The sequence below is a fragment of the Rutilus rutilus genome (assembly GCF_951802725.1).
Source record: "Rutilus rutilus genome assembly, chromosome: 1".
Lineage (NCBI taxonomy): Eukaryota > Metazoa > Chordata > Actinopteri > Cypriniformes > Leuciscidae > Rutilus > Rutilus rutilus.
The window spans coordinates 10,965,510-10,992,636 of NC_140209.1; the positions used below are offsets into that span (position 1 = coordinate 10,965,510).

General features: G+C 40.2%; 2 protein-coding genes across 2 annotated transcripts in view; both read right to left on the reverse strand.

Moving 5' to 3' along the window:
• LOC311287301 (GTPase IMAP family member 8-like) overlaps positions 1-27,127 on the reverse strand; it is a 446,844-nt gene that overhangs the window by 412,678 nt on the left and 7,039 nt on the right. The gene's annotated exons all lie outside the window — the stretch shown is intronic.
• LOC311287649 (uncharacterized protein) lies at positions 14,616-26,700 on the reverse strand. The gene is made up of 6 exons (XM_084404629.1): positions 23,379-26,700; positions 21,620-21,927; positions 21,390-21,494; positions 16,851-17,019; positions 16,511-16,654; positions 14,616-15,837 (listed from the first exon to the last, which is right to left on the reverse strand). The coding sequence occupies exons 2-6, from the start codon at positions 21,904-21,906 to the stop codon at positions 15,829-15,831; spliced, it is 714 nt and encodes a 237-aa protein (XP_084260755.1). The 5' UTR covers positions 21,907-21,927; positions 23,379-26,700; the 3' UTR covers positions 14,616-15,828.

Here is a 27,127-nt window from a genome sequence, read left to right on the forward strand (position 1 = left end):
CTTCAGAATTACAGATTAAGGAAGTGTTTGATTTGATTAATGATCTGTGATTCGTCACAATCTATTTGTTTATGGCATTATTGTTTTTTTTTTTTTTTTTTTTTTTTTTTAACTAAATGCTGAGTTGTTTGGGAATCTTGCAGTTCAACTTCAAAGAATTAGTTAAATACTGTGATTCATTACAGTTAATCTTTTGTTAATTTTCCTTTTTTATAGACCATTATTATATGAGTGATTTGACCTCTGGCTTGTTGTCATGAGTCACTCAAAATGTCGTTTTTGCCAAACTAGCATACACCCAAGAGATGGGCATCGCGAATGCCCCTCTTGTTTGGGTATGCAACATGTATTAGACGATATCGAAAATCCCTGTGCAGCTGCAATAGAGCTATCTTTGCAGGAAAGAGTGCAAAGAGCAAAACTTCTAACTGGTGGTAATAAAGAAATTATTCCCAGTAGTTCCTCTCATAAACGCAAGAAGCCTGATGATTCCATCAGGTCTTCAGGTTCTGACATGCCTCCGGATAAACGGGAGAGGGTCACGGTAGTTCAAGAGCCCAAGGATGACACTCAGTTGCAAATCTTGGCAGCATTACGTGACTTAGCTGGTAAGCTTGAAACACGTAATTCTTCAGTAAGCACACAGCCATCTGCACTCCGGGCTGCACCCTCTCCTGGAGATGAGTTGACATCACGTCAGGAAAAGAGGGATGATTATACGGATGCCGTGTCACTGCATGCAAATAACTCCCTTTATGGTAGTGAGGAGAATGCAGATGAAAACGAGGAAGATGAATCCAGGTCTGAGGTTTCAGAAGGAAGCCTGCATTCTGACGTTCTTTCACGCATTTTAAGTGCAGCAAGGATCCTGGGTCTTGATGCTCAGGGAGAAGCTACAGCTCCAGCCCCCACACAAGGTGTATGGGCAAGTATTTCCCCTGCACAGCCTACTGTGTCAATTCCTGTAGCTGAGGATTATTCCCAGATGCTGAGGAAAGCCTGGAATAATCCAAAAGCTGCACCCCAGTTTAATGCAGGTTGTAGACGGTTTGTTAAGTTGGATTACCCTCCTGAGAGTGGTATGGGGAACATGCCATCAGTGGAGCGAGAAATCGCAGCTTTAACCGCTTTGGGACCTGATAAGGTTACTGACAATCCTCGCTGTCCCGGTAAGGAGTGCCAAAAGACAGACCGGATAATGAGCCAAGCATATAACGCAGCTACTCGGGCAGCCCGTTCAGGAAATGCTTTAGCAATAGTTTTGGCTGCTTTAAGAAAAGTCGTTAATAAAGAAGATCGTGATGTGATGAATTTGATCGACACAGCACTCATCACACACTCACAGCTTACCAGGGACATAGGGGCATCTATGTCTTCGGCAATTTTAGCTAGAAGACAAATCTGGTTGGCTCAGACATCTTTACCTGACGCTATTAGGAAGGATCTGACTAATATGCCAGTGGTTCCAGGTCGGATATTTCATACTGATTCACAGGCTTTACTGGATACTGCTGATCAGGCAAGACGCAGAAGGGAGTCAGTTCAGCAAACATTTGGTGGCCCTACCAAATATGGCCATAGGGCTACTCATTCTTTTCAGCCCCCACACTTTCCTCGTTCAGAAACTTGGGGGTATGGCAGAGGACGATCTAGGGGTTACCAGTTCCATGATCGAGGAACCAGACCTTTTTACCAGGCTCCCCAAACCGACCAGGCTCATAATCCAGTCAGGGGAGGACCACTTAAGAGGCGTACTTCCAGGGGTTTCAAACCCCGGGGAGGCCAGGCATAGCAGTCTCGGAGTCGTCGGAGAATGCTCCCAACTGTGCCTGGACAGTTGGGAGAAGGTAACATCAGATCCTTGGGTTCTAGACACCATCAAAACAGGATACAGGATACAGTTCCGGCGGCGCCCTCCTACTTTTTCAGGGGTTCATATGACCATAGTCAGAGACCCAGTCCAGGCACAAATTTTGGCCAACGAGATCACAGTTTTACTTCAAAAAAAAGCGATTGTACAGATAAGCACCAGCAAACAGCTCACTGGGTTCTATTCGAAGTATTTCCTAGTGCCAAAGAAGGACGGGGGACTTCGACCCATTCTGGACTTACGAAAGCTGAACAAATTCATAAAAGTGTTGCCCTTCAAAATGCTGACTACAACACAAATTCTGGAATCCATAGAACTGGGAGAATGGTTCACTTCCATAGATTTAAAGGATGCCTATTTCCACATACCCATCTGTCAGGATCACTGCCCGTTTCTTCGCTTTGCCTTCCAAGATCGGGTTTATCAGTTCAGGGTCCTTCCATTTGGCCTGTCTCTGTCTCCAAGGGTCTTCACCAGGGTGGTTTCAGCAGCCCTTCGTCCTCTTCAGTGTGCAGGTCTGAAGATTCTATCATACCTGGACGACTGGCTAATTTGTGCTCCTTCTCGCAGTCAAGTCACGAAGGACACAGAAATGGTGCTTCAACATGTACAGTCTCTCGGGTTCAAAGTGAACTGGGAAAAGAGCAATCTAAGTCCCAGACAGCAGACAGTGTTTGTGGGAATTTCGCTAGATTCCCAACTGATGACTGCAACTCTATCACCCCAGAGAGTGGTACAGTTGGTCAATCTTACTCAGTCATTCCGTCTGAACAAGAGAATGAAATTAATTCAATTTCAGCGATTGTTGGGCATGATTGCAGCAGCAGCAACTGTGGTCCCACTCGGCCTTCTCAGAGCCCGTCCACTACAGCGTTGGTTGAACAACTTTCACTTACATCCCAAATTTCACAGACATGTAAAGATAAAGGTTACACGAAGGTGTATCCAAATGTTACACCCTTGGAAGACATTACCATCACAAGGGGTTCCTCTAGGCAACATCCCAGCGAGGCGGTCTGTGATAACGACAGATGCCTCTCTAACAGGGTGGGGAGCAGTTTGGGAAGGCAGGTCCATCAGGGGACACTGGAAATTCCCCTGGACCACAGAGCACATCAACGTGCTGGAACTCAGGGCAGTCCATCTCTCCCTGAGGGCTTTTCTCCCGTTGTTGCAGAACAAACATGTTTTGGTGAGAACGGACAACATGTCTGCAGTGTACCACATCAATCACCAGGGTGGCACCAGATCAGTGCGGTGTCTCCAGGTGACAAAGGAACTACTTTCTTGGGCATTTCCGAAGCTCTCATCACTCAGAGCAGTATACATACCGGGAGTAGCAAACAGAGCAGCAGACCTACTGTCTCGAACTGGGCCTCTCCCGGGAGAGTGGCGTCTCCATCCCGACGTGGTGAAATTAATATGGAGGCATTTCGGTATGGCAAAGGTCGATTTGTTTGCGACCACAGAGACAACTCATTGCGATCTATGGTATTCTCTGAACAGCCAGGGAGGCCCCTTGGGGATCGATGCACTATCTCAAGAATGGCCGGAAGAATTGTTGTACGCTTTTCCTCCTCTACCTTTGATCCACCTTGTGCTCAACAGGGTAGCTTTGGGCCGTCACAAGGTTTTACTTGTGGCCCCGAGATGGCCAAAGAAGCATTGGTTTCCAACCCTTGTACGTTTGGTCCAAGGTTACCCTTGGCAGTTACCGAGGAGAGCAGATCTCCTCTCTCAAGCGGAGGGACAAATCTGGCACCCAAGTCCAGAGACCCTTCAACTATGGGTATGGCCCTTGCTCAGTCCCTCTCTGAAGATTTGGATGAAGCTGTATTAAGGACAATAAATAGTTCTAAGGCACCATCTACGTGGAGTAACTACTCTAGCAAGTGGCGAATATTCTCAGCATGGTGTCAAGACCAACAACTAGATCCGGCCAAGTGTGACACCAGTTTGGTTCTTCGTTTTCTTCAAACATTGATGGATTCTGAGAAATCAGTTAATACCATAAAAGTCTACATTGCAGCCATCTCACACTTCCATGTGTTAGTGGATGGTGCAAATATTGGCAAACACCCTTTGGTGTCTCAATTTCTCAAAGGTGCAAAACGTTTGCGACCAGGGAAAATTATGAGATCACCTGCTTGGGACCTTTCTATTGTCTTACACTCACTAGCCAAAGCACCTTTTGAACCTTTGGAGCAAGCAGATCTCAAGTTCTTGACATGGAAAACAGTATTCCTACTGGCGATATGTTCAGCTAAGAGAGTTGGTGAATTGCACTCTTTATCAGTCAGTGAAGACTGCTTGAGATGGAAGGCAGAAAAAACAGGGGTTTTTCTCTGGCCAAACCCATCATTCCTACCCAAGGTCCTTAAACCTAGCACAATAAATCAGGTAATTGAGCTTGATGCTTTCCATCCAGATCCCCTTTGTTCAGGTGAAGAGCTGGATCATTTTTCTCTATGCCCTATTAGAGCATTGCACACATATATTGAGCGTACTCATCAATTACGACAGTCACACACACAACTATTTGTATGTTTTGACAAGAAGTGTGCAGGCAAACCTGTGTCTAAGCAACGATTATCTCATTGGATAGTGGATACAATTTCACAAGCTTATGTCAACCAAAATCTACCTATCCCTGGTGATCTGGTTGCTCACTCTACCAGGAGCATGGCAACTTCCTGGGCAGCACTGAAGGGGGTAGCGCTCTCAGACATCTGTGCTGCAGCCTCTTGGAGCAGCCCATGCACGTTTACGAGATTTTATAGAATTAATGTTGCAAATCCAAATTCTTTGGGGTCTGCTGTTTTATCTGTCGCTAAGTAAACAGGGGAGGGAAAATATACTAGTCCCTCGTGACCCTGGTGGTATAAGTCATCCAAGGTAAGACCGTGGTGACGGTCTGAGTGAGGTCGAAATAGATCGTAAGTTATGACTATAACTATGGATCTATGAGACCGAACGATGACCGTCACCATCCCTTGTCACTCGGGACGAGCTGGGCGTTCCAGGCAAGAGGAAGTGGTTGGTTCACCTGGATGTTATATAGCCAACCCCTAAGGTCAGTCACCTGACATTGTTGATATTAGGTCTCGAGGATAGGCGGAGGAATGGCGTCATTCAAGGTAAGACCGTGGTGACGGTCATCGTTCGGTCTCATAGATCCATAGTTATAGTCATAACTTACGTTATTATTATAGAACTGAAGTGACTCCAGTTACTAAAGGTGAAAGGAACTTTTTCAAGTGAAGCACAAAATAGTCAGAATAAGCAGAGGAGGATCACCTCCATCCAGTCAAGTCCGGCTCAGTATATTCTGTAGCGTCCCAAGACAAATAGTAAAGGCATGTTGGTAGATTAGCACCTGTAGAATTTCCTTTTGTTGAAACCCCAGATAAAAGTAGAAAGCTACTATTATGTTTAGGTCCATGAGGCAGTTCGACATTTCCTTACTAAAGAAAAAACACTGAAATAAAAACACTTCTTCACAGTATTCTCATAACTTCTGCTTTATTCTACTAAAAGCTACTAATTACATCTTCAACAGTGTAATAATATTACTGTACTATTTTTAAAGAGTAATTCTTTGTTACTTTTAGAATAAAAAGTAATTCAATTACAGTAATTAATTAATTAGTTAGTACTGCATTGCACCCAACACTGATTACGCAATTATGCTGATAGAGCACATCCTGTATTGTATTTTAATGACTATTTAATATTACCTCTAAACTTTGACTAGGCTTGGCATGTTGCATATTAATTGTTCTAGGAACCTCAGATAGGCTATATTTTAATTGTTGTGTATGTTGTGCTACTCTATAATGATGTTCTAGTTAAAGCTGCAGTAGGGAGTTTTTAGAAAACGTTGACTCAAGGCCTGTTCACACCGACGTTTAACGCCTCGTGATTAAACAAAGGAAGCCAATGTGAGTGTGCACACCAACGCGGAAAACGCCACGCGTAAAAGCGTCATTTAAGTTTTTTTTGGTTTGACGCGCCACGTCAAAAACTATCCGACCAATGAGATTGGCGCTTTTGCTCACAAGTCTGGAGCTTCTAAAGTGACAGTAAAACACAACTTGGGGGCGCTCAAACACAAAACTGTCTTGCCGAGCACACATATGTAACGCCGAAGAAGATATACGCCAAATAGCGTCTACACTGCCGGGAAGAGAGGAAGATGCAAGGAAAGATGAATGTGGACCTGCTGGTTTCCTTAGTTTCGGAACATAAAGCACATTATGACAAACGCGACAGCGACTACAAAAATATTAACAAAAGAGAACTGCTATGGAGTGTAATTGCAGAGCAAATGGGCCTTGATGGTGAGTTTCATTTCACTTAATTGTCTTTTAATTGTGTACATAGGCTTGCAAATTTTTCCCACAAACGTTTGACAATCGCCATCGTTTGTGTGCTGTAGTAAAACAGAAATGGAAAAGCCTGCGAGATACATATACAAGAAAAAAGCGCGAAGATGATTGCCGAAGTGGACAGGCTGCTAAAAACAAGAAGCCGTGGAAATGTATGAAGGTCATGGAGTTCCTCGCAACATCAACTGAATTTCGAAGGTATTATCATTAGAACATTACAATATAGCTGTGTGTGCTTTACTATAATGCATTGACATTAAACATTGATTAACATGATATAATTGCATGTTCCCTGTTCACCATGCGATCACACCTCAAGTTCAATATATTAGTTTGTGTTCTGTGTATAGGTAACCTCTGCTGAAATTTGATGTAAAAAACTCTGATGTAAACTGAATTTGTCTTTACAGTGTTCACAGCAATATTTCTCCGGAAAATATGGATGAAGGGGCTGACCAAGTGGTAGTCCAAAAAGAAGTGAGCGACAGTGAAGAAGCACCAGCAAGCACGTCTCCAGGATCATCCTTCTCTAGCCCAACTGTGACAAGGTCTACTGTAAACAAAAGAAAACGGCCAGACACACCAGACTTCTTGGACCGGTACCTCTTATCCAAAGAAGCCAGGGAAAGTGAGAAAGAGGAACGCAGAAGAGAGAAAGAGGAGCGCAGAGAGCAACGAAGAGAGCAACAAAATGATGACAATTACTTGTTTGCTCTTGGCTTGATACCAGCACTAAGGAGATTGTCCCCAGCCGTACAGTCTTCAGTCAAAATAAAAACACATCAGCTGTTGCATGATGCTGAGTTTGGCCAGGCCTCTTCTGCTTTTTTCCTCAGCAGTCGACGGTGTCCTACCATCAGGTCACTCTGCAGACCCCAACAAACTATGGCTGCTCTACAACTTCTTGGCTACCCTGATAGAATTTTTTTTATTTTATTTTTTACATTCAAGAAATATAGTTCATGGAACCTCCTGGCTGTACTCCTCCACATCTCTTCAGTAGGCACTGGCAAATGTTCATCTCTGAGGCAATGCCACAATGCATCACAGGTTTCGCTCACTATCGAAGCCACAGTTGACACACCAAGTCGAAAGCTGGACGCAATAGTGCGGTACGAGTCCCCAGTGCTTAGAAAACTGAAATAGAAATAGACAAATACTAGTTTTTAACAACGCCTCACTTATGTTTTTACAACATTCATTGAAGTGAATAACAATGTAAAAGAACTCACCGTGAACACACGGACAAACGCTGTACTTGGGTCGGTTGGTTTACGGTAGTGTGTCTGTTCTTTTGTCAGCGAGGGAGCCAGTTGTTGAAGTAAATTTTCAGAAGCGTAAAGATGTGCAGCGCCACCTTGTGTACCGGGGAATTTCTGTTTTACATTAAGCGCCATCTAATGTCAGGGATTGAATTTGCATGTTCACTCGGCTCATCGTCAGCGAAAATCGCTTGGGTTTGAACACAAAAAACGCGTTGAAAAACGCTGGCGAATAACTTGCTAAGCAAGCACAGTGTGTGACATTTTATCTGTATGTTATGCGGCTAGAGTTTTGACACTGAGTCAATGGGCTCAGACGAGGAATTCACACCCACAGCGACTTCGAGGAGTCAACGGGCGGGGAGAAGAGGAAGCCGTGGTGTGCGCGGAGCATCAGGCAGGGCACGTGGGAGACGGGGCGGAGGTCGCCGAGTGGGTCCAACTCCCGAGCACCTCAGCAGAGAGGACATAATTTAATTTTGTTTATATAATATAGGCCTATGTAGTGTAATGTTAGCTGTTTATTTGTGGATAATGAGATTTTTTTCTGTTATCACTAGGAGCAAATTCAACAATTGGATATACAACAGACACAACAAGTGTTGAAGCAATGTTTGGCACGGGATCCAAGCCTAATCTTTGATGTCCTCAGCCATTTGGGACCTGCTGCTCCTCCAACATTACCTCCTGTCCCCGGGCAACTATCATGGTGCATCTGCCAGAGATGCAGAGAGCCACCTCTTTGCATCTCAACTCTGCCACACATGGAGGCATACATTCTGCAGGCAGGAGTATTGCGTTTGGCCCGGAGGATCTGGAATGACCCGCGTGCTGTAGTTGACCTTCCAGATGAAGGTGGAGACAACAGGCAATTTAGACATGCTGCATATAGACAGTTTGTGGCTTGGCAGTGTGGGACTCTGGGTCCTGGTCACAAAGTGGTTATCCCAAGCTGCTGTGTCTGGGCAATCCGGGACCGCTCTCCAGATCCTCATGGGCAATACAGGGGATTTATATAGCTGCTGTGGGGTGTGCTTTTAAACATTTGAATGCTTTCTTGATGTGTTTAAAAATGTAGCTTCTTTAAAATAATATTTCTATTAAAATTTTGTAAATATTTTTCAATAAAGGGTTTAAAATTGAATTGTGTAATTGCTCATTTGTGATAACAAAAGCACCACTTTACTATAGTACATTACTGAATTATCTTTTGGATCAATTTAAAACACTAACTTTCAATAGGAATGATGAGAATCACTGGGTCAATAATACTAGTCATGCAATGTCGAGTAAGCTCACTAAGCCAAGGAATAACAACATCTTAGAAATATTGATAAAAAAAAAAATAATAATAAATTGTCCAAATACTGTTCACAACGACAACACATCTATAAACATCAACATAATCACACACACAAACAACAACAACATGGATTACACACCACTTCTCTTTATTCCAGCTGCTTTCTTTTTTTGCTGATTGTGTAAAACTGTGCTGAGACAGCAATCTCATTCAATGTCAGTCATGTGTGCAGTGAAATATAATGTATAAGTGTAGTGGTTTATGGTCTTAAATATTAATATTGAGAGTTTTTGGTTACATATCACCTAAGGAGAGTGTCAGATGATTCCTTCCTATATTACGGGGCACCAGCCAAGGAATTTCACCTTGACAATAAAAAACAATCTTGGAAGATTGTTGAAATAATTAGAATTATATAAATTTTAGGAAGTTCATCATCTGATCAATCTGAAGGATTTAGTGAGATTCTGGAGAGCTTGTAGAGCCTCTGATTATCAACACAAGAATGACACAGTTTGCAATAAAGATCAATTTATTGACAAAGAGATATACAAGATATACAAAATTACTAAACTACTAAGAAAATTAAATCAATAATCAAACAGAAACTACAAACAACTACACAAAGGGACGTTAATGACTTAATTATCTCAGAATTATGAGATCATTTTTCATAAAAAAAATATTTTGTTCTGTTTTTCTGAATTAACGACTTAATTATCTCAGAATTATGAGATAATTAAGTCATTAATTAAAAAAAACAGAGCAATTTTTTTAAATGAAAAATTATCTCATAATTCTGAGATAATTAAGTCGTTAATTCAGAAAAACAGAACAAAATATTTTTTTATGAAAAATTATCTCATAATTCTGAGATAATTAAGTCATTAATTCAGAAAAACCGAGCAAATATTTTTATTTCAAGAAAAAATTATCTCAGAATTCTGAGATAATTAAGTCATTAATTCAGAAAAACAGAGCAAAAAAATGTTATTCATGAAAAATGATCTCGTAATTCTGAGATAATTAACTCGTTAATTCAGAAAAACATAGCAAAAAAAAAAATCATGAAAAATTATCTTGTAATTCTGAGATAATTAACTCGTTAATTCAGAAAAACAGAGTAGATTTTTTTCCTCAAGTGAATGCAATACACTTCCGTACTGATTCAAGCAGAATGAGCATAAAATAAAAACGGACGATAACAATGAGTTGCTGATAAAATGAGTAATGAGTTTAATCGATTATTACTTGAAGCAAATACAAAACAAATCAGTAACAGTGAAAGCGAATGAGACCGATCTCTCTCTTTACTGACTTATAAGAGCCAAATCATCTCAAGAGAAGAAGAGAAGAAAAGCGTCCAGTTTCAAAGATCCATGAAAGTGTATGTTGTATTTGCATGGAAGAGTAGAAGTGGAAGATAAACTAGATGTTCTGTGATTTCAGAGCGAAAAGCCTGAGCCGCTTCTTCCCAGTGTGAACTCTCATGTGAATCTTCAGACTTGAATTACATGTGAAGTGTTTTTTACACTGAAGGCAGGAGACAGATTTTTTGGCTTCTGTTTTTCCTTTCTTGTTCACGTCCATCACGTCTAAAAGAAACATTAAATCAAGTGAGATTTCAAATGAGAAACAAACATGAAATGAAAAGTGAAGCTCAAAGTCAAGATCACTGATGAGTTCAACAGTCATTTTTTATCTCATAAAATCCGGTCAACAACTGCTGTGCACGATTATGATCTATTTTAATGTCATCAAGATGATTTGTGTTATAAGTCACTAGTTTCGTCATGAAACTCCAGATGACGTAGGCTTGACATGTGATCCGTAAGCAATCACATCGTTTCCTACACGACACAAGCTGATTGGCCTCTAAGCTATGCAAAAATGTATGAATCTGTTGACAGACCATCTTTTCACACCGAACCAGTTTGACACAGAGCGCTTGCTGAGGCACAGAAGCTAGCACGGTTCCAACTGGATGCAAGGGGCGTAGCCAGGACATTATTTCTGGGGGGGGGGGGCAGCTTGGGCCAGTCTTTTATTTGGGGTGGCACTTGATTGTCAAAAACTATTATTTTAAAACTCACTCAGAGTAGCGGTTTTCCCGCGGCTCGTCAGGCCATAAACAATGGATTGAACTTCCTTATGGACACTAATAATGTCTTATTGATAATCCATGTTATTGGGATGGGTGCTTAAATCAGTGGTTCTCAAACTTTTTACACCAAGTAGACTACCACCTCAGAAAATATTTGGCTCTCCAAGTACCACCATAATGATCAATATTAAAATACAGTAGCGTAGTAGGCCTAACTATTCAGCTACAGTTATGCACAGCTAAAAAAACAGGCAGTTTCATTTATAATAAGAATATGTATTGTTGTCAGCCACTTTAAACATTGTAACAACACAGTTTTAACATCAACACTGCACTGTGTGCAGTTACACAGGTAATTTTTTTAATGATTAAATTAAAATGTATAAAATGTCATCATAATTTCTCACTGTTTTGTAGCGTTTGCTGCTGCTGCCTTCACCGGCGCTTTAGCAGCACTAGTGCTTGGTTCACTCTCATCCTCTTCAGTTCTTGTATTTGAAACATTCTCCTCCTGATCCAAACTTTTCTTGCCAGATTGAAGCCACAATAGCAGTTTTGAACTTTTCATAATTTAATAATCCACCTAACATTCATTTAAATTTAACCTTTTCACACACTTAGTTAAGTAAAAAAAAAATCAGCTGCTCCTAAGCGTAAGCTTTTCAAGGCGACCGTTATAGATCGTATCACTTTGTTTCCATGGTGACGTGTCGTCACACGACCACAATCAACCACAACCACTCAATACATACTGATGATCTGCTTTTATTTATTTTTTTATTCAAAATATTCACAAATTTGTTAGCTAAAGCATTGAATCACCTTTATAATGATCACGTTAGTTGGGAAAAAAAAGCACAGTTTGAATTTAGCAGTTGATCACGTTCTACTCACACCGGTGAGATCGAAATTCAGTGTTTCCTCTGCGTAACGTTAACACTAGAGAGAGCCTAGTACCACACGGTACCACACTTTGAGAACCACTGGCTTAGATAATGTGCGAGTGCGATGTGTCATGATTATGTGAGGGGTTAGGGACCTTAACATGAGACGGGGATTTTTTAGTGCAAATGACAGAAAGACACAATATGAATTGTCATTTTTAGGCGATAATTTATTTATGTAAACCATGGCATTTTAAGTGCAATATTCAATTTATTTTTCATAATTGTCTTTTTGTTTGTTTGCTGAGTGAGTTTTCAAATCTGCGTCACTCATCGGCGAAAGGTGGAAATAGAGTGTTTTAGTCTGTTATAAACAAAGCATGCACACCTACAAACAAACGCCGACACAAAATATGACGCTCTCTTCTATACTCACTCTAACGGTGAAATGATGAATCTTCCCCTGTGGCTCAGTGGTGAAATCTAAGCTTTTTCGCGCCAGAGACTCGTGTTCGAATCCCGGCTCTGGCGGCATATGAGCTTTCTTGCGTACAGAAAGCGAATCCGCCCCTCGCGCCCTCCTGTTCACTCGGCGGGGGTCGAGTATTTATTTATGAGTATTTATTTAAACTCAGGAGTTTTTTTTTCTTTAAATTACATTTATTTTCCCCCTCCTCAGACTGGGGGTGGGGCCGTGAGTTTGGGGGGGCCGGCAGGGGGGGCTGAGCCTTGACCAGTGGTGGCCGTGGCCCCCCCTGGCCACCACGTAGCTCCGCCCCTGACTGGATGTGCTTTTATCCTTTCCTGGTCATGACGTCACCCGCCCGTGACGTTCACTCTCGCCACTGGACTAATTGACACATGTGCTTCAGACACAATCACGCAGGGACTTCCAAAAGCGGCATCGATGTGAGACCTGATGTGAGATTTGAACATAGCCACTGCTCACATCCATATTGATAAATGCCAATTTTCGGTTGTACGCTCGTTTTGTAAATGAGGGCCACTGTGTGAAAACATATACCAATCGTGCCAATATCTATGGACTAAATGCATAAGAAAAATAAAGTTCACAGTGGTGAGCTACAGCAGGAAAAGCACACAAGCCAAACTAACTTCAAGATTTCAAATTTTGTTTCTCAGCACATAAAGATGAACTACTCACCGTGATCTCAGACTGCAGTGATGTGGTTTCTCCACTGCATGGATCTTCATGTGTCGCCTCAGGTGACTTTTATCAGAGAAACTCTTTCCGCACTGATCACACGTGTGCGGCTTCTCTCCAGTGTGGATCATCTCATGTTTTTTCAGATCTGCTGACTGACTGAATCTCTTGTCACAGTGTGAACACTTGTAAGGTTTCTCTCCAGTGTGGATCCTCTCATGTCTTTTCAGATGTCCTGACTGACTGAATCTCTTGTCACAGTGTGAACACTTGTAAGGTTTTTCTCCAGTGTGGATCCTCTCATGTTTTTTCTGACTTTCTGACAGATTGAATCTCTTGTCACAGTGTGAACACTTGTAAGGTTTTTCTCCAGTGTGGATCCTCTCATGTGTTTTCAGACTTCTTGATCGACTGAATCTCTTGTCACAGTGTGAACACTTGTAAGGTTTTTCTCCAGTGTGAATTCTCTGGTGCAGTTTCAAACTGTTCGCTGTAGTAAAAGTCTTCTCACACTCAAAGCACATGTACTCTCTCACACCAATATGTCTTTTCTGATGTCTTTGTAAATATAGCAGGAGTGAAAAACTCTTTCCACACACAGAACATGAATGTGGCTTCTCCTTCATATGAACTGTCAGGTGTGTCTTCAGGGCTGATGAAATAGAAAATGTTTTGCCGCATTGATCACATGAGAACGGCTTCTCTCCGGTGTGGATCCTCATGTGAACATTAAGAGTATGTTTATGTGGGAAACTCTTTCCGCATTGATCACATGTGAACGGCTTTTCTCCAGTGTGGATTTTCATGTGTTCTTTAAGGTGTCCTGATTGTGTGAAACTCTTCCCACATTGATCACATGTGAACGGCTTCTCTCCAGTGTGGATCCTCATGTGACACTCAAGACTATGTTTGCGTGTGAAACTCTTTCCACACTGAGTGCAGGTGAAAGATTTCTTGTCTCTTCTTTTCTTTAAAATTTTATTTCTTGTCAAAAGTTTTTCTACAGGTTTGACATGATGTTCCTCCTTCACTTCACTCAGTTCTTCACTCTCCTCGCTCTCTTCCATCAGGTCTGACATTAAAGAGAAATAGACATTTCATTTTCAATGTATCAAAACAATTCCAAGAAAGATATGAAGTGAAAGGACTTAAATGTCAACCATGATGTAACAAAGTAGACAACTGCTATACATATTACAATCATTTTTATGCCTTTTTATAAGGGTGTATTCACAACTGTCTTGTTTGGTTCGATTGAATTGAACTCAAGTTTGTTTCACCCATTGGTGCGGATCTTTTGGGCAGGTGTGAATACAGCAATCGCACTCGGGTGCGGACCGAACAACCGTACCGGCTGAAGAGGTGGTCTCGGTCCGGATCCAAACGAACTCTGGTATGGTTGTTTAAGGTGTGAACATGACCCGACCCAACTGCAGAAAGCACTACACCTTTTTTGACAGGGTCAGATTTTTACTGTGTAATTTGGGGAGATGAATTGCCTATACATTAGGGGTGCAACGGATCGCAGTTGATCCATACAGACCAGCTGGCCTACGGATCGGCACACATGTGATTCGCGGATAAACTGCTAAATTGGTCCCACTTTATATTAAGTGACTTTAAGTACTATGTACTTACTTTGAAATTAATAATTTGATACAATGTACTTATTGTGTAACTACATGTTTTTACATTGTACTTACATTTAAAAAATTCCTGCATGTAATTACAGCTGTAATTAATTTATGTAATTACATTTTTAATTACACAGTTTACCCTTCCCTTACACCTTAACTCACCCTTAAACCTACCCAATCTACCACACCTGTCTTAACCTTACCTGTATCACACCTCAATAGCAGCAAAAGTGTTTTACAATACAACATGAACACAATAAGTACATTGTACTTATTTTTTTGATGTAAGCAGGGTATATGCAGGAATCTTGAAGTTAATTTTAATACCTTTTCAAGACTTTTTCAAGACCTTCTCAATATTTTTTAATACCTCACTGCCACTTCAAGCTGTAACCATTTACATGAGTGATACTTTTAACTTAACAGTTTTAGTTTGTGATAAAGACTATAGACCACTCTGATACAAAAAAAAAAAATCAAATAGGCTGGGATAGTAAATGAAAGCAAAGTTTATTAAAAAAACAAAAGCAAAACTTTGCTCCACCCTTAACAACAATCATGCTGACATGTGCCTCAGTTCTTCTGATTTTGTTCCCAGCAGCTTCTCAGTTTGGACCAATTCGTTCCGTTTTTCTTTACTACGTCTTCTGAGGATGTTGGACTTCGTGATCAGTTGTGCCATTAATGTCCCAGATTTCCCCTCTGCCTGCTCGGCTAACTTATCAGCATCTGTTTGGAGGGAGTCGCACACCTCTGTCAGAACCGTTCGTTTCCGTTTCAGGTCTTCTATCTCCTCTTGCACTGCTTTTCTTTTGAGGTCCTGTGTGGAACTTTGTTTCTTCTTCCGTTCATCTTCCAGGTAACTCCTGTACCTTGACCTTGCACAGGCTACTGAAGCCATGAGCTCCTTTGTGAGAGGTACCTTCAAAACACCCCCACATACACTGATCTTGTCACATATCAGCCTCAAAGCTTCCATCGACTTTTCAAGGATGTTGCATGTTTCAACCTCCTTGTTGATGGAAAACCCTCTTTCCACCGTGGCTTGTCTGTGGGACAGAAGTAGAAGGCTCTGAGAAAACTTATATAGCTCTGGATAAGACTTGCTGAGGGCTGAATGCAGGAAGACATCAAGTCGCTCCTTCAGTGGCTGGAAGGAGGAGAATCTCTCATCTCTCGCCTCAAGAGAGAGAAAGCTCTGGAACTGTTGTATGATTACATCACCTGGAATAAGAAAAAATAAAAATAGGTAAAATATAATTCAAGTCATTTTATTAATCTTTCATTGGACAAATACACAGCACAGCGTCTGTACACATAAAAGGTAAGCAGTGTACTGTAGATATCTTCTGTGTTGAAAAAATTCTTAGACACTTTCACACTAACACAACAGTAACTTCTTCTCTCCCTAAGTTTTTCCTACCAGCAGAGATGCCTCCTGCCAACTTCTTGTCCTGCAGCATTGTTTGTACTACAGTCTTAATCTTTGTGAGGGACCCTTCTGCATCGCTGTGCATGATTCTGGGGTCCAGACATCCAATGGCCCTGACCACTGGAATTTTCAGGTGGCTTTTCACCTGCACTTTCTGAACAATCTTAACCAGGCCCTGCATGCACTCTTTCCTGAAGGTGAGAACTAAAAGCTCACCTCCCCTGCTTCCTGGCTTGCTCTGAAGTGCCTGACAAATAAGCAACATAGACTATAAACATAGAATGTAAATGATGAAGAAGGTAAACTTAATCGTCTAAAAATAAGTTTCTCCATGCCGGCAATAATAATAATAATAATAATAATAATACAAACAGCAGAATAAAATTTAAAAATTTCACTAGTTGCATTGGTGTACAGAGAACAAAAATCCATCCCAGAAAAGAAAATAGTCGATATCAAAATTACCTTGATGGCAGATTCAGCACCCAGTCCTATGTCAACATTCTTGTAGGATACCCTATTCACTTCATCAGCAACGTCAATTTTGGTCAGCCTCAGGGAAGTGGCATCTTGCAGGAGCTCTTGATTTACAAACCGCCGCAGGAGACTCTTAAAAGGATATAAGTAATCAGTGACAGAACCATCCTACTAGCCTACTGTGTTTGTTGGCATCCAGGTTTTATCTCAAGTGAGTTCTATATAACAATCTATGTAAAACTGCACACGTTGCATTGATTTTACAGAGTTGTGGACCACTACACATCCACGGGTAGATAGTTGAATTAGGCCCTATTGTAATGATTACCTTCAGCAGCTCACTCAAATCTTTGGCAAAGAAGGGCAGAACTGGCTCATCAGTTTGATAGTTGGTCAGGAAGAGGCTAAAGGTCGTGGATATTGCCAGGAAGAACTGGAGCTTGGCAATCATGAGGGGATCCGCTTGTGCTGCCTCAATGGTGTCGTAAGAGGCAGTACTGCACTGTAAAAAATCCAACTCACAAAAAGTTAGACTAATTATTATATTTAAGTTAACTGGACAATTAAATGCAAAAATGTTGGCTTAACTAGTGAAAAGTCGTTGGTTCAACAATCGTTGAACCAACATAGTATTAGTTGTAAATTCGATTTGTAAATGCGAGTTAACAAGCATACAAGTTGGGTTGGAAGTTGGAGCATGCGCACTGTAACGACCACGAAGTTGGCGCATGTGCAGTGAAGCGCGCGAACATCGAACAGTGGAAAGACGAAGGAGCCATTTTGACCATCAGCGTGCGAGACCTACGGATTTACTTGCATCCAACGTGTTTCTTCTCAAAGTCATCGTTTTATGTAAGTAATAAGTAGAATATATGCATTATTTTGAAGTTGTTTGTAAAATTAGTATGTATTATTGATCGCAAAGCCCTGTTAACGTATGCATGGTATGATTTTTTTTTTTTCTACGAGCAAGATTAACTTAACTGTTAAACAAGTCTCCTAACTTCAGCATTCAGCATGTAAAATGTTTATAATAGAATCTGAGGTAATCGTTTTGAGTTAAGAAGTTCGAAATCGCCACTTATTTTAAACTAACTTTATTTATTTTGGGATTTTTTGCAATAACGTGACACCAAAGAAATATTTTAAAGTCGACTCTTTATCTTGAATTTATAGGCTAATGTTATTCACACACGCGTTGCCGTGGGCTAATATAAATTTCCCATTTCAGACAACTCAAAGTCAGTGAAAATCTGCACATTTTGTCCTTGTGCCCTTTGCCTGGCTAGGCATTCTCACGTGTTTCTACTCATCGGAATCGACAAGACTGCTAAGTTAACGGCTCATTTAAAGTAAGTATCATTTTATGGAGTTGATTTTGATTTGATATTAACAGATATATGCACATAAAATCTGAAGTGCTGGAACGATGGCCTGCCCTGTTTCTTCCAAATGAGGTAAAATGAAGATGGTTGAAGTGAAATTATTTGGGTGTAGATGATCTTTAATGCATTTTATTGTTCTGTTGCTTGTAAATGTCTGTTGTAAGCCATTTGAAGCCAGTTAGTCAATGTTACAACCAAGACCTGTTTTATTTCTATCAACAGTTATGTAATGAATTCAAACGCATTACCAGTGTGGACCTCCTCGATACTTTCAGATCAGCAATACACCAGCACACTCCACAACTCCTCAAGTTGTACAGAGCAAGAAAGGGGGCATTTGGAAACGAAATGGAAGATCTTCTCAACAAGCTTGATCAGCAGGTAACTTGTTAAATTTACCAATAGATAGATGTTTTTAAAAAACGATTTATAAGAGCCATTTGATATTTTATTTTCAGAAGATATTTTTGAAGAATTATGACAATGTATGTCAAGTGTTCACTAGCTGATTAGATTTTGGTTCTGAACTTACTGCATACAATACTGATTTCCTATTAAAGCCATCTATTTTGATTCATGGGCTCGTTAGCAGAGGCTCTGTGACTTAAAAAATACATGCAAACTCATAACAAAATTAAATTAATAACAGTGCATTACAATATTTTTGTTGTTGTTTTGTACCCTTTTTTTTTTTTAGACCACAAATATTGTGTCTCATAGAAGGCAAACCGTCCTGGAAGGTCTCCCAGTGTTTCTCAGAGAAGACTCTTCAGCACTTTTTAGAACATGCCAGGTGAGTCATGTTTCATTACTTATACATCATCTTGCCATGGTAATGGGAATTTTTGTGTTAAAGGGATGGTTCTGAGTAATTTCAACCTTAGGGTCCTTTGCACCATGACCTTGAGCCAAACCCCCCCACCCCCCCCCCCCCCCCCCCTTCCCAGGTGGGTGTTTGACTCATGGTCATAGTGCAAAGGACTCTAGGTTGAAATTACTCTGAACAACCTCTTTAAAGCAGAACTCCAATTAAATTTAACATGGAGATTTTTTTTTTTTTTTTTTTTTTTTGTCAATTTGGAGTATACAACGTCAAAAATCAGTGTTGCCTACACGTGTTATCCTCTTTTTAAAATTTGCACCCTGTTGACTTAAATGGGACTAGTTTTAAACCTGCTTTTAGCCTCTTAACATCCTTGATATGACATTTCAAGTGCCCAGCCATTATGAGTGATTCCTTCAAGAGGGAGTACGGTGAATATGACTGACTGCATTAGATGTAAAAGATATGAATAAAAGTGATGTTAATTCAGCCAGCACACATCGTGTTTACATCCTGTTTTCGGTCGACTGTTCGACAGTACCCAACAGTGTACACTGTTCTATGTACTGTAAAATTATCTCAATGTTAAAATTGACTGAAGTTCTCCTTTAACAACAAACAGATTTTGATTATTCATTAGTTATTGATTTAAAGTATATTTTTGCAAATACACCATGATTCAGTCATTGATTTTGTATGCAATTTGTTAATCTCTAATATTTTGAATTTTAATGAAACTGAAAATATACCATCTTGGTTATTATAATTGCTTTTTTGTGATGTAGCTTATTCAGGGCAGTACTAAATTGAAAAATAGCCAATTGTATTTTGTGTATTTATGTACTTTATAAAATTATTAACATCTTGCAGATTCTGCAGGTGGGATTGCAAAATTTAGAGCACATCAATTACTTAATAGTTCCTTTTTTTTTGTTGTTGTTGTTGTTGGTGTCAAGTGATACTGATTTATTCTTTTTTTATTATTATTATTATCACCAGGACAAGACTCCAGAGGACAGACAGACCAGAGGGATGAAGGTGGGAATCCTTATTGTAATTGAAGATGATGCCTGCCCCAGCACACTGCCCAGTGTCATCAAATTTTCTGTTGTGTTGGAGGAGGTAATTGTACTGAAAGATGCTGCAGATTTGCAGTCTGCACTTGCTTACCTCTTCGGCCTTCTGTTTGCCTTGGATTTTGAGTACCCGAAGCAACTAAAATACACTTTCGAGGTTATTGAGAAGGTGTTCATGGAGATGGGCAGCACTCATTGTTCTCCTAGGGTAATGTCCCTAAAAAATAAGCTATTACTGTGATGTTGCATTTATCTTAAGCATTTAAGATGCAAGTACATAGTTTTTTTGTATTTTTTGAAATGTGCTTGCATTTTGTTTTTGTTTTGTTTTTTACTGTAAACTTGATTGTGATAAACATTGTGCCACTCTTTCAGCACTTTAAGGCCAAACGTTAACCTGCACCTGCATATACTTTTTCGGCTTTCTGTTTGCCGTTGATTTTGAGTACCCAGAGAAACTGAAATACTCTTTTGAGGTTATTGAAGGTGTTCATGGAGATGAGCTCTCATTGTTCTGCTAGTACCTCAAAACTAAGATTTTACTGTGACTTGTTTTTAAACTGTAAACTTGAGGTTGTGAAAAACATTGTGCCACTGTTTCAGCAATTTAAGCCCAAACGTTGAAGGCACACGCCAACTTTTTAGGCCATTAGCTTATTCACAGTATACCCCAGAGTTAAATAAGTCCATACATACCCTTCTCATCTCTGTGTGTGCTGTAACTCTGTCTGAAGATCCCACTGCCAGCCTAGCTTAGCACAAAGACTGGAGGCAAATGGATCCAGCTAGCATACTGCTCCCAATATGTGACAAAAAAAAAAAGACCTTGTTATTTATACTAGCTGTAACTATACAAATCTTAACATGTAAATAGGAAAATGTTGGTGTTATTTTGTCACTTATTTGGGATTGGTATGCTAGTTTGAATCATTTACCTCCAGTCTGTGTGCTAAGCTAGGCTAGTGGTGGGTGTGTCAGACAGAGTTACGGCATGCACAGAGATGAAAAGGGTGTGTATGGACTTATCTAACTCTGGGGAAACAGTAAATAAGCTAAAGTCCCAAAAAGTCAGCGTGCTGCTTTAACTTGCACTTACATTGCTCATTTGTGTTTCATATTAACAATTTTAAATGTTACGCATAGAACGTGTCAATGTGATAACACTTTGAATGATAAAGAAAAAGTGTTTTTTCTGCATTTTGTTTTATTACTTTAAGAATAAGTATAGCTGTTGAACATTGTTTTTTGCTGTTATGAAATAAAACTTCCAACAAAATTTCAAGAATGTAGTAGTTTTATTTTTTTAAACCTGTAATGTTTAAAAACACATTTTTAGTCCACTTAACATACTTTATTAAGTTAAGTTAACATAACATTAAAAGTTGAAATTTTTGAATTTTTAAAGTTTTTTTAACTACAAAAACTCAATCAGCTGCACAAAAGATCTTAAGTTGGGAGAAATGTGACTTTACTTGGTGAATTGAGTTAAGTGAACTACTTGATTTAAAAGTTGAGTAAACTCAAAAAAGCCATGCAGCAAGTTGCCTCGAAATTTTAAGTTAAGTCAACTTTTTTTTTTTTACAGTGTGGGGTTTGGAAGCTTCTTCTGCTTAACAGCATCTACGTACATCATGACCATTGGCCACACTTGAACTGCCCTCTCTGCCACGGGGACATTTTCAATCCACCTATGCAAAAATGGACAATGTCTGCTCACTCTAATTTCATTTCACGTTATTGTTGCAAAATAAAAACACAGACATTTTGGGCCAAATCCTTTTGCAATGTGTATGGCAAACAACTCTCAACCCACCTGTGACCACAGAATGGTAGCGGAAAGGTGGTGGACCCAGTCAAGGTAGTAAAATCTTCCCTCCTTGCTGGAACATTATGAAAGAGGTAGTGGAGTGCTCGAAGGAGCTTGTCCATCTGCCACATGGTAAAGCCTGCCTTCAGTGCATTGTGGAGGGTGTGAAGCCCACAGCTTCCAACATTAACCAGATGAGCACCATACAGCTCAGCATGCTCATTCTGGAGGAGGTCTGCAAGCTTCAAGTTGACATTTGGGCCGTCCATACGGATGGAGAGACGCTGCCTCATATTTAGTTTTGCAACACATTCCTGAGAATAAGCACAACAGCAAGTATATTAATGGCAATATTCCTTGTATGTTTATTTTTGAATACACTGACATTCAGTAAGGTATTAGCCTGATTTTCACTCATATTATATGTAAAATGGTTATAAGAAACAATGTTTTTGGTGTGCAAATTCCTGGAGCAAAAAATACAATATTAGCACACCAATATGTTTTTATAAGTGAAACAAACAAGTGGTACTAACAAACATGAGTGAATGTTCTTCACTGTACATCCAGGTAATGTGCTCCAATTACTTTCAAGCCATTCAAGCTAAACTGAACTGCTAGTCTGGTCAACCAACTTCACTCTTCACTCTGAACCAACTTCAGACAATTTAAAGAACCCATGGCAACCACACACACCAGTCCCTCCAGGATTTCATGATTTTTTTGTGTGATTTTTGCGATCAAAACCACTGATTTTGTGGTGGTAATTTCCAGAAATTTGTGAAAAAATTTCACAGAAGGCAACCAGTTACTTATAGTGCGGCGTTTTGCATGGCGTCCCCACTGCGTATAGCAACGCAATACGAAGTGACAGTTCGAAAGGGAACTACTCGGTTACTATCGTAACCTCAGTTCCCTGAGACTAGGGAACGAGTATTGCGTAGCTGGCCGCACTATAGTAACCTGGCAAGTTGTCGCTTCAGTCATTAAACTTGCTAAAATGGCAGTTTTCGGGGACTAATATCATAGACGGTAAAAGAATAATATAGGTTAAGGCCTCTGATGTGTAATGGCGTGATGCTAGCTCATTGGCGCACACGTCAGAGGCGCCCGCGCCATTGGATGTGCAGTTGCCGCAGCACAGCCAATGACTGAGCCAGACACTCACTGTGCAACTGCAAAATGCGTTTACATTATAGACTTCAGTAAATCGAGGAAAAGGAGTTTCCCCTTTTCCTGCAACATCTGTATCCACGTAAAAATGCACTGAAACTTTAAACTAGAGATATTTCAATTGGGTGATTATAATTTAATGTTTTGTGAGGTCTTTTTCATTTTTGTGATTATTTTGCGGTTAAATTAGGAATTATGCAGGATCGCAAAAAAATGCGACATTTTGTTGATTTTGCGTTGTATTCAGCGATCGCGGAATCGTGAAAAACTGGAGGGACTGACACACGCATAATCAAATACATGTACGCATGCACACGCACACACACGTCCATGCAAGCATGCAAACACACACAAATCTCAGATCTACACAACAGTAACCTTTATCACACCACTGTGTGTCACATTTATACATGTTTATACTTTCTGACAGACAACCAACCTCTTTATCATCCATGGCTCCTCCTCCCCAACCCCATCAACCTGTTTTTAGTCACTTGCCACATCCCAGTCTCATCTATTAATCTACACTTTAGCCACACGATTGTCCATAAGTATCAAAAATTGAAGATGAAATGCTAGTAAGTTAACTTACTTTGATGTGATGCAACAGGTCGACAGCTTTTCCGTGTCCCAAGAATTGAGAGCCAAGGTACCTAGCCAGAACATATCTTTATTAATATGACACCCCTCAAAACACACACATAACAGGTTGAAAATGAAATAAATAAATATAGAGTATATATAATATATAGTACTAAGCAGGAGGTACCTAGATTGGACATGGTCATCTTCCCAGAATCGAATGTGGACATCAAGCTGTTTCGTTTTTGTTGACTGGTTGAGCGACTCGTTAAACATTAAAACAAACTGGCCAGCCTTGTTGATGGTGTTGATGAGCTCCTGCTTGAAGTGTGGTGCTAACCCGAATCGTATGATGTATCCAGTTTTGTCCTTGCCACAAGCGAACGATTTTGCTATATCCGAATCTGGAAACATAGCCTTGAAAACTTCAGCCACGTTTTCGTTTGAGTTCAGTGAATGGTGTTTCTCTGCTGTGTGGAGACGCAGTGTTGCTGTGCCGCCCAGAGCCACTCTGATGTCGGCTGCAGAAGATGAGGAAGCAGAGATAGCCCGGGTCGTAGTTGTAGCTTCAGGTGCGACTGCCGGTGGTGTAACGACGATGGCACTAGGTTGTGGTGGTGCAACGCGATTACCACAGAAGCTGCGGCTAGCAGCGGCTTTGTGGCTAGCACAACACATGTGGGACTTTAACGACATTACATAAATGCCCATTGACACAATACTTATTTTTTTCTTGCATAATGTACAATATGCCTCCCTGACATTCCCCTCGACTGGCTGCAGCCACTCTTTGAAGTCCGGCATTTCCAGCCAGGACGCTGCAAATTTGCACTTCCCCATGTTCATGCCCCAAACATTTCGGTGCGTTGTAATCATAGACTGTAAAAAATAGGTTGTAATACGCACTGGGAACGCCAGAGCGTACTTTGAGCTTTTAAACTTCCGCCAGCCTGCCCGCTCTGGTGCTCTCAGAGGCAATTTACGAACGCACCCACAACAGCCTAGTTTTTTATGTACTTGTTCGTTTTTTTTTATAAAAATGACTAAAAATGACTTTTACGATGTTTTTGGGACTCAAACTGTTGGACAGCTAATTCAGAAAAAATACTTTAAAAATTTAAGACTTTATAAAGCCTTGATAAGACTTTTTTAATACTTTTTAAGGGTCTTAATTTTCCCAAAATTGATTTATCACCTTTTAATACTTTTCAAGACCCCGCGGATACCCTGGTAAGTACATAGTACTTAACGCCACTTAAAGTAACAACATGTAGTTTTTCAACCTTCATAATATATTTCCAAGACCCTTGTGATGGTACATCGACTTACAATAGGTTGAATGAGACGTCTGCCAGAGCCTGACGGGGTCTGTATCGCTTTTACTGGCACTATGTAACTTCGCGGTGCGGGTAGTAACCAAAGCACAAGAAGAACTACAAAATTCGACTGCTTTACGGCATACGTCACTTCGCCCACCACTTCCTCAAATTCGGCTGTGACAGGCCAACCAGCGCGTTTGTTTTCGTGCGTCTGTTTTCGTCATGGCTGAAGCAGCAGCGAAGTCCAAGGTTTTGTCGGAGTAGAGTCGGAAGAGGAAAAGGGAGAGTGATAAACTGAAAGGCAGGACGAGGATCAATATTGGTCGAGCGTTTGCTCGCTGGCGTGAGCTTATGGAGGAGGAGTGTGACCAGACCGATGCTGACTTGGCCGTCATGCTGTTGAACTAGTAAGTAACTGTAAATTGCTTGCATACTATCTTTAGTTTTTCTAATCTGTTGTCTGCCTGGCTACGTTACGGAAACTATCTGGTCCTCCATTTATCTTCATGAATCAGCTAGTAGATGAGCGAATTATCAATCTGGTAGCTAGTAAACACTAACATGCTAGTTTTAGATGGTTAGGATGCTATCGCTATCATTCTCGTTCAGATTTGAGCATTGCAATCGACATGCAAATCGCAAATGTTTGAGTTAAAATGTTTAGTCTACTAAATATGTATAAATTATGAAAGGAGGAAGATTAATAATATTATCATTGCCCATATGAAAAAACCTGCATGCTTCATATATAGTAACCGTAAATCATTTTACGACAGCGGTAATGGACAATTCCGCTTCCAACCTGTAGGGCGACCGCAGAAGAAAAGTTCCATGTTGTTGCTTTAATATAAAGTGGCACCCATTTTGAAAAGCAGACGTAGAGACGAAAATTGGGACTCACATGTTATCTTCACCCGAAGCGCACACAGAGAGAGAGAGACGGAGAGAGATGTGTTTCAGACAGCACTTGGACACAGAATTGACACATGCACACAAAATTATGTTAAAAACTTGTCTAAATGCCCGTCTCGGCAAATATTCTCTCGGTTATGTCATATTTTTTCCGGTCCGTGCATTCTGTCTTAAAGTGACAGCAGACACCTAATATTCCTACTGTTGTCTCTGTTATTAATATTAATAAAACAACAAAATACAGCTTTACCAAAGATGAAACTATACTTAATTTCTGTACCTGAACACTACTGTTAGACTTTGTAGCTTTGTTTAGTAACTTTGTTTAGTAACTTTGCTTGTAATTTGTGTATTTGTATTTTTTTATGGACTGTTCACTTGTTTTTAATAATGTTTAAACTTTTTCAGTTAGGCTAGTAGTGTTTTCATGTGGTGTCGAAGAACTTCAAGTGAGCTTTAAATAACAAATGAAAAGCAAAGTTACTTTAGCCTACAAAGTTACATTCCCCCATATGGTCATATTGTGCTCAAAAGTTTCTTCATATGTAAAGTGATCCACTGGAGGCAAGTTGTAAAGATAACCCAAGTGCAGCTTTATTTCAATAACAAAATCAAAACATAAAACAAAAGCATGATGTGGCATGAACTCAAAAACATGAACATGAAAATGATTCACAAACAGTGAATACAGGAAACAATACTTGACCAAGACACATGGCAAACATGAGGGCTTAAATACACAGACTAATGACAAGACACTTGTGAACAATGAACAGACAATTAACCAATGACAAGACACATGTCAAGTCAAGTCAACTTTATTTATATAGCGCTTTTCACAATACAGATAGTATCAAAGCAGCTTCACAGTATTAAATAAAATAGTACATCAGTGTTTGCTTCTAGTGTAAAACGTCCACGTTTGGTAATGCTGATCAATAGTATTGTTGATTGATTAATTAAATTAAGTATCCCCAAATATCCCCAACTGAGCAAGCCAAAGGCAACAGTGGCAAGGAACCAAAAAACTCCATCAGGTGACCTAATGGAGAAAAAAAAAAACTTGGGAGAACCCAGGCTCAGTCGGGGGTTAGTTCTCCTCTGGCGTTTATGAAGTAGAGACCGGATTTAACTGTAAGATTAAAAATATTATATGAATGCCTGGCTGAAGAGATGCGTCTTTAATCTAGTTTTAAACTGGGAGAGCGAGTCTGAGCAACGAACAGTATCAGGAAGGCTATTCCAGAGTTTTGGAGCTAAATGTGAAAATGCTCTCCCTCCTTTGGTTGATCTGGATATCCTAGGTATGACCAAAAGCCTAGAATTTAGTGATCTTAAAGAGCGCGATGGATTATAGGGCGATAGAAGATCCGTTAAATAAACTGGAGCTAAGCCATTTAGGGCTTTATAAGTCAGTAGCAATACCTTGTAGTTAATACGGGACTTTATAGGTAACCAATGCAGTGATGATAAAATTGGTGTTATATGGTCAAATTTTCTTGATCTAGTAAGAACTCTAGCGGTGGCA